Genomic DNA, 16,141 nt, shown 5'->3' on the forward strand with positions numbered 1-16,141 from the left:
CCCCGCTACCCAGTTACACTCTGGGATTCTACGGTCAGGAACTCACTCAGAATATGGCAAAGCATGCAGGTGTGGGAAATAGGAGAGTGGGTGATTAAGAAACGGGACCTGGGTCAGACTTCCTGGGTTCACATTCCTGCTCTAATTTTGGGCCTCAGTTTCATTGTCTGTAAATTGGGGATAATGAAAATATCTTTCCCACAGGAATATGTTAAGGAATAAATACGTTACTGCATGAGAAGTGCTTATAACCATGACTAGTACATAGTCTGTGCTCAATAAATGTTGGCTGTGATTACAACAAAAAACTGGAACTAGTCCGACCAGTGTGGTTCAGTGGTTGAGCATCAACCTATGAACCAGGAGGCCACGGTTCGATCCCGGTCAGGGCACATGTCTGGGTTATGGGCTCGATCCTCTGTGTGGAGTGTGGAGGCAGCCATTCAATGATTCTCTCTCTATCATTGACGTTTCTATCTCTCTCTCCTCCTTTCCTCTCTGAAATCAATAAAATATATATTTAAAAAAAATAAGCAAACAAAACTGGAAACAACTTAAACATCCAACAATAGAGAAATGGTGAAGTAAATTACAGAACTTTTACTAATGAAATCTACTTCAGCCATTACAAATTCTGCTTATGTTTTCATGACATAGCGTCCAGTGACAAAAGCACAGACTAGAACAGGATGTGCAGCAGGAGTCGCCAGGAAAGGTGGAGAGAAACGTTTGGGAGGACGGCTTCCCAAATGGGAACAGTGGTAGCAGGGGGTGCTGGCCTTTGGGGTGACTTGTACTTTCTCCTTCTATTTTCTATCATGTTTACGTATTTATTTTTACAATGAGCACAGCCTATTTTTATTTAAAAAATGAGGCTACTTAAAATAATGCAAGAATAACACAGAAAATGCTGTGACACATGTGAACTCAAAAGGGCAGAGGATATGTTGGTAGGATTTGGACTTTTTTTCTCTTTTCTAATTTTTTTTTTTAATCCTAATGCGAGAATATGTTTCCACTGATTTTTTTTTTTTTTTTTGAGAGAGAGAGGAAAACATTGAAGTGAAAGAGAAACGTCGATCCATTGCCTCCCATATGCACTCTGACTGGGGATCAAACCCCAATCTGGGTATGTGCCCTGACCAGGAATTGAATGTGCAACCTTTTTGGTGCATGGGATGATGCTCTAACCAATGGAGCCACCTGGCCAGGGCTCTAGTGCTTAGAACTATTGATATATTACTTTAATGGTGGGGAAAATAAAGATTAGTTTCCCCTAATCTTTGTGGCCTCTCACACTCCTCTCATATCCCCACTCCTGACCCCCAGAGCCTTCTCTCGCCCCACCACTCGGCTCCTGTTGCTCCAACTGGTCCCTCTTTGCCTCCTTCGTCTCTTACTGGACCCCGTGGCCTCCTCTTACTGGGGCCTGCTTCCCTGCCTCCCACCCCAGCTGGGCCCCTCGTACCCATGCAAGTGACACCGTCTGCACCCAACACCTGGTCCTCGGCGCAGGCACACTGGCGACTCCCCGGGGTGGCCAGGCACAGGCTGCTGCAGCCACCGTTGTTCACCCGGCATTTGTTGGTACCCACTGCGAAGGAGGGTCGTGGGGAGGGGTCAGAGGAGGAGGGGGAGAACAGGGGAGGGAAAGGAAATGAGAAGATAGGGGAGGAGATGCATTAAAGTGAGGAGATGGAGAGGGAGGAAGCATTGAGAGGACCATGAGCATGTTGAAGAGCAGGAGACGTAGGCATGGCAGAGAGGGAGACAGGAAAGGAAGGGCAGATGAGGTCAAACAAGCTGCCGACAGACCCCGTAGGACCCAGGCCTGACGGCATGTGCGTCTCACTCTAAGAGCAAGGGCTGGGGGCCTCTCTTGTTGAGAGCCTCAAAAGTCAGAGCCCAGGATCCCAGGGGGAGTGCCTTCCGCCCTCGGGAGCCTCACCCCACATCTAGGTCCCACCCCGTCACCAGCCCCAGCCCCAGCCCCAGCCCCAAGGGGTACCTTGCTGCTGCTGAGCATCATACATGCGGATCTCAAAGATGGGGGGCCGCTCGCTACGCAGAAGGGTCACAGTAGGGGGTGCACCTCCTGCACCCCGTTCCAAGCGGTAAACGCTGCCGCTCCGGTACTCAGTCCAGAAGAGGTAGTTGCCGTGGTGACACAGGCCAAAGGCATGATTCAGCTCAGGACCTTCATATACAATCTAGGAACGGAGGGGAGGCTACTAAGGAGCTGGAGACAAACAAGGGGACCGAGGAGGCCCAGAGAGACGACTGGTTTGGACCCTCCTTTATCCACATCCTGGGTGTGGGTCTTATTCCCTCCATTAGCCTGGAGCCCCTGAGGCTCATAGCTTTGCACAGAGTGAGGTGCCAGACCCTGAGCCCAGCAGGAGACTGATGGAGAGCTTGTCCACACTGTCTTCTCTTGGGCCCATTCATCTCTCTCCACCACCCACGTGCACACCCATACCACACACACACACACACACACACACACACACACACACACTGTACTGAGCAGACAGCCAGAATTTAAACTTGCATTTCTTCTCCCAACAAACATTTGCCAGGATTTATTAAAGGCCAACCCACAGTAGGCACTAAGAAATGAAAAAGACACGGGAATCTGGGGTAGAGGAGGAGGTGGCCCTGAGCAGTGTGGCAGGTGAGGAGGAGCTGGGCAGAAAGAACTGCGTGAGCTACAGCAGAGAGGGCAGCGCCTTCGGATGTGGTCCAGCCCCCAGTCAATAGGCCCAGTCACAGATGTACTTTAACTTGTTAGAGGATAGCCTAACAGCACAACACAACACGTAAAGACATACAAGCACACAGATGTACACATCCATGGGGACACAGGTAAACACACAGGAAGCCCACAGGCTTAGCCACACATTCACACAGAGCCTCATCCACACATGAACGTGATCTGGCGACACACATATGGACACCCACACAGAGGCACGCCTGCCCACCTTCCGGTCTGTGCCGTTGAGCAGTATGGTCTCGATGCGGTCATAGAAGGCATCCACCCAGTAGAGGCGCCCAGCTGGGATGTCCAGGCTCAGCCCATTGGGCCACAGCACTGTCTTGGAGGTGACAAAGATGTCTCGGTGGGAGCCGTCCATCCAGGCCCTCTCTAGCCGCCCTCGCCGACTGTCCTTGGGGTCCTCCTCCCAGTCTGTCCAGTACATCCACCTGTGGGCAGCGACGGGTCAGCACCAAGGAGCCACCCCTGCCATTAACAATCCACGTGTGTTGTCCCAGAGCCCTCACAGAGGTCTTCCTGCTCTGCTCAGCCCTGGCCCACACATTTCATTCATTTATTCCTCCACTCAGCAAATATCTGATGAGTGCCTACTGCAAGCTGGGCACAGTCTAGCACTTGGGGACCCAGAAAAGACCAAGGGCCAAGCTGGTGTGGCTCAGCGGGTTGAGCGGCAACCCATGAACCAAGAGGTCACCAGTTCGATTCCCAGTCAGGGCACATGCCCAGGTTGTGGGCTCAATCCCCAGTGTGAGGAGAGCAGGAGGCAGCCAATCGATGATTCTCTCTCATCATTGATGTTTCTATCTCTCTCTCTCCCCTCCCTTCCTCTCTCTCTAAAAAAATCAATAAAAAAATTTTTAAGGGAAAAAAGAAAAGACCAAGGTAGCCTGGGCTCCTGCTCTCCTGGAGCCCATATCCCACCCAGGGAGACAGATAAGAAATAAGTCAACCAACAAGATCTCTCACATCGGAGAGATAAAAGCAGGAACACGAAGCAGGTGATGACATGGGGAGTGACCGCAGCAGGTGTGGAAGGCCTCTCTGAGGAGGTGCCAGGTGAATGCTGCCATGTGAATGCTGCGAAGGAGCTAGATCTGCAAGTACCTGGGAAATCCAGGCAGAGGGACTACAAGAGCAGACGCTCCGAGGCAGGAACAGCTGGGGTGTCTCTTTGAGGCACAGACAAGGGGCAGTGAGAACAGAACTTCCAAGGGCAGGAAGTAAGGTGCAGATGAGGTCAAAAGAGCTGCATGCAGACCCCCTAGGACCCCGGCCCGATAAGGAATGTGGTCTCACTCTCAGGGCAGGAGAGCCGGTGGAGGGCTCTGGGCTGGGGGTGACAGGATCAGATTTCTCTGTGTGTTTGAGGCATCACTCCCATTGCACTGAAGACGGGGACATCTCCTCTTTCAGCTTCCCATTCTTGCCTAAGCATCCCCCCTAGGCTGCCCTCTCCTGTTCCCTCTTCGTCTCATCTGCCACTTCTAAGACCCACAGGGTGCCGGGCCCACCCAACCCAATGGGAGGACTCACCCATTGAGTGGGTCCACCACAATGGCCCTGGGGTGTGTCATTTTGCCCTCTATTAAGGTCTTGCGGGTCTGAGCAGCTTTCTCCAGCCTGGCCACGCTGATGGTCTTCTTGGGCCCATCATCCGTCCAGTACAAATTGTCCCCCATCCAGTCCACGGCCACGCCCTCCACATTGTGGATGCCTGCAGGGAGTGAAGGGGACACCGATGGAGAGACGCAGAGAAAGCTCAAACGGCCTGCCCCTGGCCCTTAGGGTGCACATACCTTTGAGAAACTTGGCTTGTAAGGAGGGCTGGGAGCCTTGTATGCCCAAGACAGTGGGTGGGACGGGGATGGGAGGATGGAGGAAGGAGCATTTGTTTTTGTGGTTATTTTTTTTTAATATATAATTTTTTATTGATCTATTTTTTATTTTTTTTATTGAGAGGAAAAGGAGAGGGGGAGAGAGAGAAACATCAATGATGAGAGAGAATCATTGATCGGCTGCCCCCTATACGTCCCCTACTGGGGACTGAGCCCACAACCCAGGCATGTGCCCTGAGGGGAAGTGAACCCTGACCTCCTAGTTCATAGGGCGACGCTCAATCACTGAGCCACACCAGCCGGGCACAGAAGATCATCTGTGTTGCCTCGCTGTGTTGAGGCACAGAGCTGTACGTGACAGCCAGCACACCTCCGTGGCAGATGCCGGCTCGCAGGTGGGGCATGTCTGGGCCTGAGCGAGGGTGGACAGCTGTGGCAATGTGCTCTGGGCACAAGTGTGACGCCACGTCCCAGCCCTAAAACTCCTGAGCTGACAAAATGAATAAATCAGGAAGTGATTTTTCACTTAGCAAAAGGCTTCGTCTTCAGTGGCCTTTAAATAGCAGTTCCCCTGGTACAGGGAACCCCAATCATTTCGTGATGAGGAATTGCTTTTGATTTCTCCAAAGTCTTATGACTGCTGACTGCTGAGGTTCTCTGGCCTGTGGGGAGGGTGGGGAGCAGGGCAGAGGCTGGTAACTGGTGTCAGCTAGTTGCCCAGCCCTACCCTGGGGCCCGTGTGCAGCTTGGGAATCCCTCACGCAGGCCGGGAAGTGGCAGGGCTCGGCCCAGACCCACGCAGGTTCAGAAGACAGTGCCCTGGTGACCGGCCCCAGGAGCTCAGAGGGAAGAACTGACTCAGTCCACAAAACCCCATTTCCTGCCCCGGCGGGTTTTCTCCGTGGTTAGAGGGTTGGCCCTCGGACCGAAAGGTCTCGGGTTCAATTTCCAGTCAAGGATGCATACCTTGGTTGCAGGCTCCATCCCCAGCCTGGGCCAGGGCATGTGTGGGAGGAGGCAGCCAATCGATGTGTCTCTCTCACACCCATGTTTCTCTTTTTTCTCTCCCTCCTCCCTCCCTTCAACTCTCTAAAAACCAATAGGAAAGTATCCTCAGGCGAGGATTTAAACAAACAAACAAGCAAACAAACAAACCACACAATTTTCTCAGAACGTATAAGCACGAAGCGCTCGGCAGCGCAGGCCCTGCCTGTGCACGCGGTGCTGGTGTGCCTGCTCTGATTCAGGGCTCCAGGCCTCCCCCGGGCTGCGTGTGACGTGCAGCTCCAGGGCTCGGAGCCAGTGGCTGAGAGACCCTGAGTTTTCCCAAGGGCTGGCAAGGACAGCCCACACCATCCATCCATCCTCCTGCCTCTTGTCTGCTCAGCCAAGAAGGGGGTCACCCAGGGGTCAGTCTGTCATCCCCTCATCTCCATGCCAACCAGCCCAGCCAGCCAGTCAGCAGAGGGCGGGGGCACCGGGACCGATGTCTAGGCCCCAAAGCCCTTCCCATCCCAGGTGGGCGGTGCCCCTTGGGAGTCCTGTCCACACACCTCCCACCTCCGGGGCCCTTACCATCCTTCAGGATGGTCTCGCGCTCAGTGCCGTCGATCTTCTGGCGGCCGATGAGGTAGCTGGTGGTGTCGGCAAAGTAGATGAAGCCGCTCTCAGCGTGGAAGTCCAGGGCTCGGGGGTTCATGAGGTTCTCGATGGGGATCATGTGCTCGTCTGGGACCTTGGCCCCCATGTCCATGCCCCGGATGATGCCTGGCCGGCCCTTGCCATACACAAGGAACAGCTCGTGTTCTGGCTCTAGGGCAGGCACAGACGGAGGCGCAAAGTCAGACACACACATGCATGTGCACACACGACCGCCCCCTCCAAGGGGCTGCAGGGCCCCTGCTGTACTGGGTCAGGGGCTGTGGGGGCAGCAGTGGCTCTGGGTCACAGGGACAGACAGACAGACGTAGAAGGCCCAGGGGACTCCGCCCTGGAGGTTTTACCTTCCCCAGGAGTGGGAAGTAGGGCAAGTGTAGCAAGTAGCATGTTTTTAGTGACGTGTACTGCTCGGTAATGAAAGCAGTGGCCCCAAAGGAGCACCTTCAAACTATGCTGGCATCTGACCACTTTCCACCGCTTCCTCAGCTAACGTCCTAACCTCAGCCACTTCACTTCTTGCCTGAACTGGCTGCGGCCCTCCTCACCCCAGCAGCCAGTGCGATGTCACTTCTCTGCTTGAAAGTCGCCAAGCCTCCACGGCCTCGGAGCCCAGGCACCGTGGGTTCCCTCTGCCCTTCCCGCAGGTAGCTCCTCACTCACAGATTGCTCGGCTCAAATTCCACCTCTGCGGACAAGTCTTTCCTGGCTGCTCTATCTACACCGGAGCCCTCAGGTCATCGCTAACTCTACTCTCCATTTATTTTCTTCCTAACACCTACCACCACCTGAAGTTTTATATTTATTTGTCTGTCTCCCCTGCCAGACTGTACGCCCTGGAGGACAGAGATGACATCTACCTGTTCACTGCTGAATTCTTATTTTAGGACAGCGCCAGACACACAGGACATGCTCACTACTTACTTGTGGAAGGAAGGAAGAGAGGGAGGGAGGGAGGAAGGAAGGGAGGGAAGGAGGAGGGGAGGGAGGAGGGGAGGAAAGGAGGGAGGGAGGGGAAAGGGGCCAGTTTACAGTCTTCTATGGAGCTGGAGTGGGATAGTGGGAAAAGGCTTGTTTTCAGATGTGGGTTCAAGTTCTGTGACTGTCCCTTACTAGTGATGAAACTTTGGGCAAACGCCTTCATCTCTTCATCTCAGACAGAAGTGGCAGGGCTGTGGGGAGGCGGGGAAGGACACCCTCCCACCCACCCCAGCAGGCACGCCCGCCCACCCTTCACTCACTCTTGCATGACTTCCCATCACTGCCCAGGCTGAAGCCGGAGCGGCAGCGGCAGGTCCGCGCCTTGTGGCTGTTGGCCAGCAGGCAGATGTCGGAGCAGCCACCCGGCTTCCCGTACTGGTCGTTCTCGCAGGCGTGGCTCCTCACTAGAGCGGGGGCGGGGCGGGGGGGTGGGGAGCTGGTCAGGACCCTCAGAGCCTCTGTGCCTAGGCCTGCAGAGGCTTCCTGACGTCTGCCCACACTCCCTCCTGCTGTGGTCTTTGTGCCCCTGGTCCCGTTTGAGAAGTTAGAAGCCCAGGACTGGAACTCCTCTGTCCCACCACATCCCAGCCACTCAGGTGGGGGCCGCTGTGGCCAGGGGGAGTCCCACGGCTGCCCATGCCAGCGGCTCCTCCTCTAGACCAACCAGGGGAGGGACGGGAGGAGCACTCTGTGTCCTTGGCAGAAGGGGAGGGGGCCCCCTGGGGGTGGGATCTGGATGCCGAGGGGCAGGAAGGGGCTGTCAGAGGGATGAGTGGCCAGGGGTGTCGTATGGTTGGAGAAGCAGTCATGACACGAGAGAATCGGGGGTTCCCACAGCGGGGCCCCTGGAAGGGCTGGGGAGCTCTGCTCACCTCGGGGCTGACGCCGCTGGTGGTAGATGTGGAGGGCGCCCCCCTTGTCCACACGGGTGACGACCTGGTAGTCAGTGCTGTTGAAGCGGTTCACGCGGATCACGCTGGTCTTCTGCTGGGCGTTGGCATTGTCCGAGTTGGTGGCGTAGAGGTAATTCTCAAACACGGTCAGGCCGTACAGGTGCTCAATCTGAGAGGGGCAGGCAGCATGGTCAGCACAAGAGAAAGAGCTCCTCCCTCTGTCTCGGACAGCCCCTCAGCTTCCCATCCAGACGCCATTATCTGTGCTCCTAATGCCATTCCACCGCCGCCTAACGCTACGCTTTCCTCCTCCTCTGGCTGGGCTACCCTGTTGTTGAGCTCTTCGCGTGTCAAAACCCCACTCATCCTTCACAGAGCGTCTCTTCCAAGAGCTTCCGGAACCAGGGATGCTCTCTCCTTCGGCACTCCATTTCTCTAGGGTTTTTTTTGCACTGCCTGGTGGTTTGTGGACTGAGCCCACCCAGTCTGCTCAGATCCCTTGAGGACAGAAACCACATCCCCGCAGAGCCAGGCGTACAGTGGATGATGGCATGATTCCGATTAAATTGGAGTTGAGACCTAAACTCTGTCCACAGAGAACATTCTTAACCCAACTCCAGCGTCCCTCGAGGGGAGGGTCGAGAGGACAGACTGGCCCTGTAACAGCCCTGCTGCCCACATAACTTATCTATTATCTAAGGTAACCAACTGTCCCAGTTTGTCATGGGACTTTCAGGACTAACACCAGGAAAGTCCTGGGCAAACCGAGATGGCTGTCACCCTAATCATCCCAGAATGGAGTGCCATCTGCGCTGGCAGCGCTTCTAGATGAGGTCCGAGGGCTATTTCCTGTGACCTCAGGCAAATCCCTTAACCACCGGAGCCCTGCTATTCCCATCTGCCGAAAATGAACTGCACCTATCTGCTCATCCATCTCCCAGGGTCACGGTAAGGATCAAATCGGAAAAAGGAAGCCAAAGGTGTCTCTAAAATGACTGTTCCCATCAGGGTGGAAGCCATGTCCTGTCCTTTCCCCAAAGTGCTCATGACCACCCCGCCCCCCCCCCCAGGTCCCCTGCGAAGGCTCCCCCTCACCAGGATGCCCTGGATGATGGTCTGCCGGCCCTTGCCCTCGTAGTCCACCACCTCGATGTAGTCCAGGTAGGCGTCAGCCCAGTAGACGAGGCGGCTGACCAGGTCCAGCGTGATGCCATGAGGAAACACAATCTTGCTATCGACCAGCTTGGTGCGGTTCTGCCCATCCATGTCGCAGCGCTCCACCTTTGGGATCTGCCCGTAGTCGGTGAAAAACACTTTCCTGTGGGCAGATGGCACATTACAAGGATTCTGGACGCCGGGTACCCACCCTTCCACCGTAGCTTCTGCCTCCCCCTTTCCAGGGCAGAGCCCTCGTACCCCATGGTAGGGTCCAGTGCGATGCCCTTGGGGTTGTAGAGCTCCAGGTCCAGCAAGGTGACACACGTGTCGCCATTTCGGTTGCAGACGAAGATCCTATCGTCGATGTCATCCACAAAGTAGAAGTTGCCCGTCAGCCAGTCAATGGCCATCTGCTCTACGTCTGGAGAGTGCGAATGAAGGAGCGATGGGGGAGGTGCTCCCGTAGACATGCCCACCCTGCGCTCCTGCAGAGCCCACTCCCCCTGGGCGCTCCCCTCCACCACCCAGGCCACGGCCGGCCCTGCTCGCTGAGCTCCTATGGGAGTTACCAGAAGCCGTACATTTTGCCTTCAGATCTTTGCCATCTTTCCACCTTTCTGGTCTCTCCAAGGAGAAGTCTCAAAGTACCTTCCCACACAGCCCCACTCCCCATGCCGAGGCAGGGCAGGCACACAGGGGCACGGGGTACAAGCTTCCCGAACTCCAGCCCCTCGCGAAGCTCCTCTTGGAGCCCCCAAAGATGGTGAGGACAGGTTCACTAGCTCATTTTAGATTGTTTTTTTAAAAAAATCTGCTTTTATTTGAGATAAGAGCACTCAGGCTAATTAAAACATCACGCAATGTTTGGCCACTCACACAATTCTTTATTTTTAGCTGGACTTTCACATATGGTAAGCCAAGTTACCCCATGCTAGCCAGAGCACTGACTGGAAGCTGTTACATGTTGCATGACTCTTAAAAAATGGAAAAGCAAGCACTTGTCAAGAAATCCAATCTGAGAGAAAAGAATGCCAAAACATGGGGCCCAGATGGATGGAAACGGGAAGGCCCCTGGTGGCCGAAGGTTGGATCCAGTGACGGAGGCCACACTTCCTCATTCACCCCCATTCCTGTTTCTTCAATGTTCCTATTGCTCAATGTCCTTATGTTAGGGAGGGCTGGAGGGGAGAGCATAGGACTCTGAAGGCAAACTGAGGCATGAGGGGCAGCTCCAGAAGGCTGGGTGTGGGGGAGGAGGAGGGAGACGAGAGCCACACTCAGTCCACAGCCATGCGTCTGGAGAAGGTGCGAGAGGCCAAGAAGCTAAAGAGAGTAGGGGTGGGATGAGGGCAGTGGGAAATCTAGGAGGCGGCAAGTCTGAGGACAGGGACCCTGGCTGACCTCCTCTGGGCCCCTCTTCTCCTGGACCCACTGGCCCCCCACTGTCTTCTCCAACTACCACCCTCAGAAGTGATGCCTCTTGCAAACTGGAGAATTCCAAGACAGTGACTCCCTGGGACCCCTGCCTTGCATTCCACCTCCACCAATTTCCCCAACAGGGAAAGAAATCTCGGGATGACCTGCCTTTGGCCGATCGCGTACCCCCTTTACTCACACTCGACCCAGTGGGACTCATTCTGCCCCACGCAGCTATAGGTGTGATGACTGGGAATCCAGCTCAACCCCTCCTGATCCTTCCCCTCCCGACAGGGGCTCAGGGTCTGTTTCCAGACAGTGGGTGGGGGTGGGGGTGGGGGGCAAAGGGAACAGGAACATGGTTCCCAAGGAACTTGGCTGGGCCCTGCCACTGACTCACGGTCACAGGACTTAGGCTGGGGGGGCGGGGGGCGGGGGAAGGAGCCAATTTGAGATTCTCATCAAACTGGTTTCCTCTTCAGGTCCCCCTTGTTGAAACCCACTCCAAGGTGATAGAGAAAGGTCACGTGGATGAGTTATCTCTGTAAGTGCCGATGCCCCCGCACCCAGCCACTCTCTCCTCTGGGCCCTGGTGCCAGCATGAGCGGAGAGAAGGGTGGAGCGGCCTGGGATGTGAGTCCCAGGCCAAGTAGGAAGAGGGCCCAGTGCAGGGGTGAGGTGATCAAACGCCCCACACACCGTTACCACAGAGAAATCAGATTACAGCGAGCGCTGCTGGGCTGCCCCCAGAGGAAGCCAAAGTCCCAAAGTCCCAAAGGGAGGGGCACCGGCCCACAGCCCCAGGCAGCCGGCAGGGTGGGCGAAAGGCAAACAGGGCTGCGTGCCCTTTGCTTGGTGGCGCGGTGGGGGTCTGGGGGCTGCTGGCACGTGGACGAACTTCATCCCTGGAAGCTGTTTTCCCAGCACCAGCTGGTGCAGCTGGGTCCTTCTCTCCGTTTCCTGAGGCTTTCCTGAGTCACTGCCCAGCCCCAGGGCTGGCAACACCCTGCCCAGCTCCCCACCCACCCCTCCCTCAGCAAGAGGGGAGGAAGAAGCCTGGAGAGGCTAGCGCCCCCTCATCAGGTGCAGCCCATTCCCGCTGAGCCCCAGGACAACGCTGACCTTCACTCCGGGCCTCCCTCCTGGCCTGTGTTCCCTCCGAGTTCCAGGAAGGGACCATCCTGCTCTCAGATATTTACCCTTGGCCGGTCTCCCCTTCCACCTCCCAAAAGCCAGGCAGGGCCCCACTCAGCAGGCCGGTGAGGAGTTGGCAGGAACTGGAGTCCCCAGCCCGGTTTGGCCTCCCCTTTGGTATTTTTGCAGCTGGAGACTATTAGTTGCAAGCAAAAATCCTTTGTTATCCAACCCCCTCCACCACATTATTTTCCTCTCCCCTAAAGTCCAGATTCCTCTGCCTGCCCCACCACACATATGCACACATTCGCATGCACACACACACACACACACACACACACACACGCTGGGCCACTCACACAGTTCTACGGCCAGCCCAGAGCTGGGCTCAGACTGGGAGAGGGCGCCTTCGCCTTCTTTCAGGGCTCCCTCTGTCCGGGGCATGGGGGGCAAGTGGGGTTCTGGGGTTGTGCCCGAAGACCTGAGCATTCTGGCCCTACACACTCTGAGGGTTTGCCCTTCGTGGTCCAGCCTTCTCAGGGCCGACCCACCGCAGTGCACCCTCCAGAGGGGCTCTGGCTTAAGGCCCCAAACACTGAGGACAGGAGAGTCTCAGGTAAACCCCAGTGGAGAGAGGCTGTGTTGTGGGAGGAGTTTGGGGGGGTGGTCTGGAGTCCTAGGAGGTTGGGATTCCAGCAGAGAGAAGGCCGCTAGGACGCTGGGAGGGAGAGGACAGACCGCAGCCTGCCTGTGATGTCGCAAAGGACTTTCAGTTCCAGGCCCCAGAATAGACCTGGGGTGTGTGCTTTTAGATGCTGCACCCTCCCTATACCCTGACCCCCGTGCTCAGCACCCTGAACTCCCCACAACTCCAGTTTTCTCTCACCGTCTCCGTCATTCACAGTGTTCAAGAGGCATTTCCCTAAGTAGTGGCTGCTTTTCCAAAAAGAACAGGCCCCACCTCATTCCCAAGAAGACCCCAGCTTCAGCTGCAGGATTCGTCACTCTCCCTAAAGTAAATCCCGGGAAGGACGGGGCCTCTGAGCCCTGAGGAAATATCCTTAACACATCCACACACCCAAATGTTGTAGGTTAGGGTGCAAGGACCCGGGGTGAGGAAGAAGAATCCCATTAACCATAACCATAACCTCGGTGAACACATTGCATCTGTTCCTTATTTCAGGAACCTCCCCACCTCACTCATCACTCTGTTCTGCCCTGGGCCCAGCCGCGGTTTGAATCATCATTCTGTCACCTCCTGTGGGACTGTGGGCAAATTACTGAATGTCTCTGAGTCTCAGTTTGCTCATCTGTAAAATGGGATGGTGCCTTAACAACAGCACATAACACAGGGCCTGGCCGACAATAAACAAGACACAAATGGGGGCTATGGTTTGTACCACGGTTCTCCTTCACCTCCATCCTTTCTATCCCCAGCTTTCCCACCCAGTGACCATCTGTGCCTCCAGCCAGAGTCCTACAGCCTCCTGACTAAAGGTAGACCCTCCAGGTGGGCAGTGTACAGGCTCCCATGGCCCCAGCAGTTCCATTTACCACAGCCTGTTTACCTGACTACAAATACTGAGAGGTCAGGGCACTTTTATCTTTGTCCCCAGCTCTTGACACACATGTACTGATTCATTCAACAAATATTTATTGAGTACTGAGTCCTCACTCGGTCGTCCTAGCGTCGGGACATCACTTTTCCCCTCCCCTTTACTGCCAGAATCCTCCTTCGCTGGCCTCTGGATGCCCAAGACAGTGGGAGAAGACATCTGTCTGGTAATCCTCCTGCTTGGGCGGGGGGAGGGCTGGGGGGATGATCAGGAGTCTGGGGCTTGGCAGAACATTGCTAAATGGCATGTCCTCACGATCCTGCTTCCTGCCAGGTCCTGACTTCAGCTCTTCTTGTTCCACCAGCAAGTCTGGGACTCGGCCACACAGTGTCACCTCTGTCCCCTGGGCCCCCTCCCTGCTCAGAATTCCACCTGGGGGCGGGGGGGTATGCCCTGCTTCCTTCCCCTGCCTGGCCCCAGTCCACAAAGTATTCAGTCTTGGGATGAGATGGCTGGATTCTGCGGCTCTGATTCAGAATCAGAACCAGGTCTTTCCGCTGTTGAGAAATCCTTACTGGGCTCTAAAACGCATCTCTCTTGCTGAAGTTCCTTCCTTTGGCTTGAAAACAGTAGGGAGGGGGTGTTGGGAGCAGGCTGGGGAGAGAGGCGACTTCAAGGAGACAGCGGGGGGAGAAGACAGGGCTGGAGCTATGCCAGAGACACAGGGCTGTCCCTGGCCTGGGAGAGGGGAGGAGGGCTGTTCAATGATAGAAAACTCAGAATGGGAGTGGGAAGCAAAAGCACCAGGATGCGGAGGGCCCAAGGCCAGAGTGGGGTGGCTAGAGCCCCTCACGATTCTGACACCCTGTGGGTACGAAAGGCCAAAGAAGGGGTAGCTGGCTTTCTTACACAGCCTGTAAGGGTCCCGTAGGTAGGGGATGGGAGGCTGAGAGGGCATGGGGTGTCAGCTCAGTGGGAAGACAGCTCCCCTTCCAGCTGGGGAAGCCAGTTCCTCACAGGCTCAGACGCTGCTCTCTGCCCTCTCTCTGCCTTCCCTCCAGACAAATCACTACCCCATTTCCTGTTGTGACTTTAAATGCGAGCATGCACACACACACACACACACACACACACACACACACACACTCTCTCTCGGGAGGGAAAAGAAAAAAAGAAAAGTGAAGTTGGCCAGCTGGAATTGGGGACCCATTTCGCAACCTTGCTGCCTGCAGCCTCCAGGGCCTTTTCTTCTTCCTAGGGGGTCTGCCTCCTCCTTCCCCGCCAGGAGCAGGGGAGGAAGCCCTAGGACCTCCGAGAGCCCCTCCAGAGCACCCCCTCATGCACAGGCCAAAACTAAGTGACTCCGCAAATCTGATTTCCTTCAGGGCTCTATCTGCAACCTTGGAACCTCCCTTTACCCACCCTCCCCTCACACACACACACACCTTCTCAGGACCCACGCCTGCTCCTGCCCTTATTCTTCTCACAGTGGAAATAACCTCAGAACTGAAGGGACTGGGCAGAGGAGCGCAGCTTAAGGCATGCAGGCTGGGCGGGGCGGGGCGGGGGGCGGGGGGGGGCGTGGAGCCGGAAGACTTGACCTAACACCGCTCAGCCCTGCATCATCCTTGCGGGGGGTGGGAGGGCGGCCAGGCCTGTCTCAGGGACTTCCAGTTGACCCCTCTGGGCCTCAGTTACCAGAACTTAAAGTCTTTTGTGTATCACTTTCAAAATATTCACCACGTTTATGTACAGTTGTACTCTTATTTACCTACTAGTTCTTTAAATCAACTTGTTTTGCTGCATCCTAAACAATCTACAAAATCATAGATTTGGTATGCTAGTTATAGGAGTTCCCTAATGAGTATTCAATAAAAACATAACTACAATAATAAAAACTGCACATCTATGTGCGACGGAAAATCAAGGCATCCCTGCTTTGGGAAAGGCAGTATTAAAAACCAAGGGGTCGACCTGCGGACTGAAGGGTCCCGGGTTCGATTCCGGTCAAGGGCATGTGCCCAAGTTGCGGGCTCGATCCCCAGGAGGGGGCATGCAGGAGGCAGCCAATCAATGATTCTCATCTCTCTCTCCCTCTCCCTTCCTCTCTGAAATCAATAAAAATATTTTAAAAACAACAACTACAACCGAGGGGCTGGCCTTGTGCCTCCCTAAGAGTCTCCCATGACTCACGGTCATGTTCTCAGTCACGGAATCAGGGTCCTCAGAGACCACCCATCCAGCTGGGAGGATGGGCCTTTGGGCGATAGCCCAGGAGGGCGGGGGAGGGATCACCCCAATCCAGGGCAGTGGGAGCACTGGCGCTGCGAGAGGAGGGTGAGCAGTCTCGGCGTGGGTGAGGGAAGGAAGTGCACATACACACCTTTCAGGATGCTGGGGATGTTGCTCAGTGGATGCCCCCACTCTTGAGTACAAACAGAGGGAAGGAGCTGGGGCCAGTCCTGAGCCTGCTCCACAAGCCTCTCCTAGAGGCTGCACTGACCACTGGCCACCGCAGCCTTGGAGGGTCCTCTAGGGCTCTCAGGACTCAGAGCAGGTCTGGCTCACTCGTGCCCCAAGACCCAGGTCTTACTTCCTGGCCTCCTTCCTCCTTTCTATTCTATTTCTGTATCCCGAGTTTTCTGTGGGGCAGGCTCCCTCTTCTTCCCACACCAGCAGGCAGGCTTCCCTTGGCCTCTTGGCCTCTGAGCCCCCGCACCTCTCCATTGTCAGACT

The 16,141-nt window shown here is 55.6% G+C and overlaps 1 protein-coding gene across 2 annotated transcripts in view; it reads right to left on the reverse strand.

Moving 5' to 3' along the window:
* The window catches only part of LRP1 (LDL receptor related protein 1), a 79,516-nt gene that overhangs the window by 46,080 nt on the left and 17,295 nt on the right, over window positions 1–16,141 (reverse strand). For both annotated transcript variants that reach the window (XM_070409932.1, XM_070409931.1), the window contains exons 7-15: window positions 9,558–9,720; window positions 9,237–9,459; window positions 8,121–8,310; window positions 7,509–7,652; window positions 6,187–6,423; window positions 4,310–4,490; window positions 2,982–3,204; window positions 2,009–2,210; window positions 1,469–1,594 (exon numbers count right to left, since the gene is read on the reverse strand). In XM_070409932.1, coding sequence (XP_070266033.1) covers window positions 1,469–1,594; window positions 2,009–2,210; window positions 2,982–3,204; window positions 4,310–4,490; window positions 6,187–6,423; window positions 7,509–7,652; window positions 8,121–8,310; window positions 9,237–9,459; window positions 9,558–9,720 — 1,689 coding nt within the window. The remainder of the gene's footprint in view (window positions 1–1,468; window positions 1,595–2,008; window positions 2,211–2,981; window positions 3,205–4,309; window positions 4,491–6,186; window positions 6,424–7,508; window positions 7,653–8,120; window positions 8,311–9,236; window positions 9,460–9,557; window positions 9,721–16,141) is intronic.

Source organism: Myotis yumanensis, unplaced genomic scaffold, assembly GCF_028538775.1.
Source record: "Myotis yumanensis isolate MYYU_CA2020_CCGP unplaced genomic scaffold, mMyoYum1.0.hap1 SCAF_3, whole genome shotgun sequence".
NCBI classification, from domain to species: domain Eukaryota; kingdom Metazoa; phylum Chordata; class Mammalia; order Chiroptera; family Vespertilionidae; genus Myotis; species Myotis yumanensis.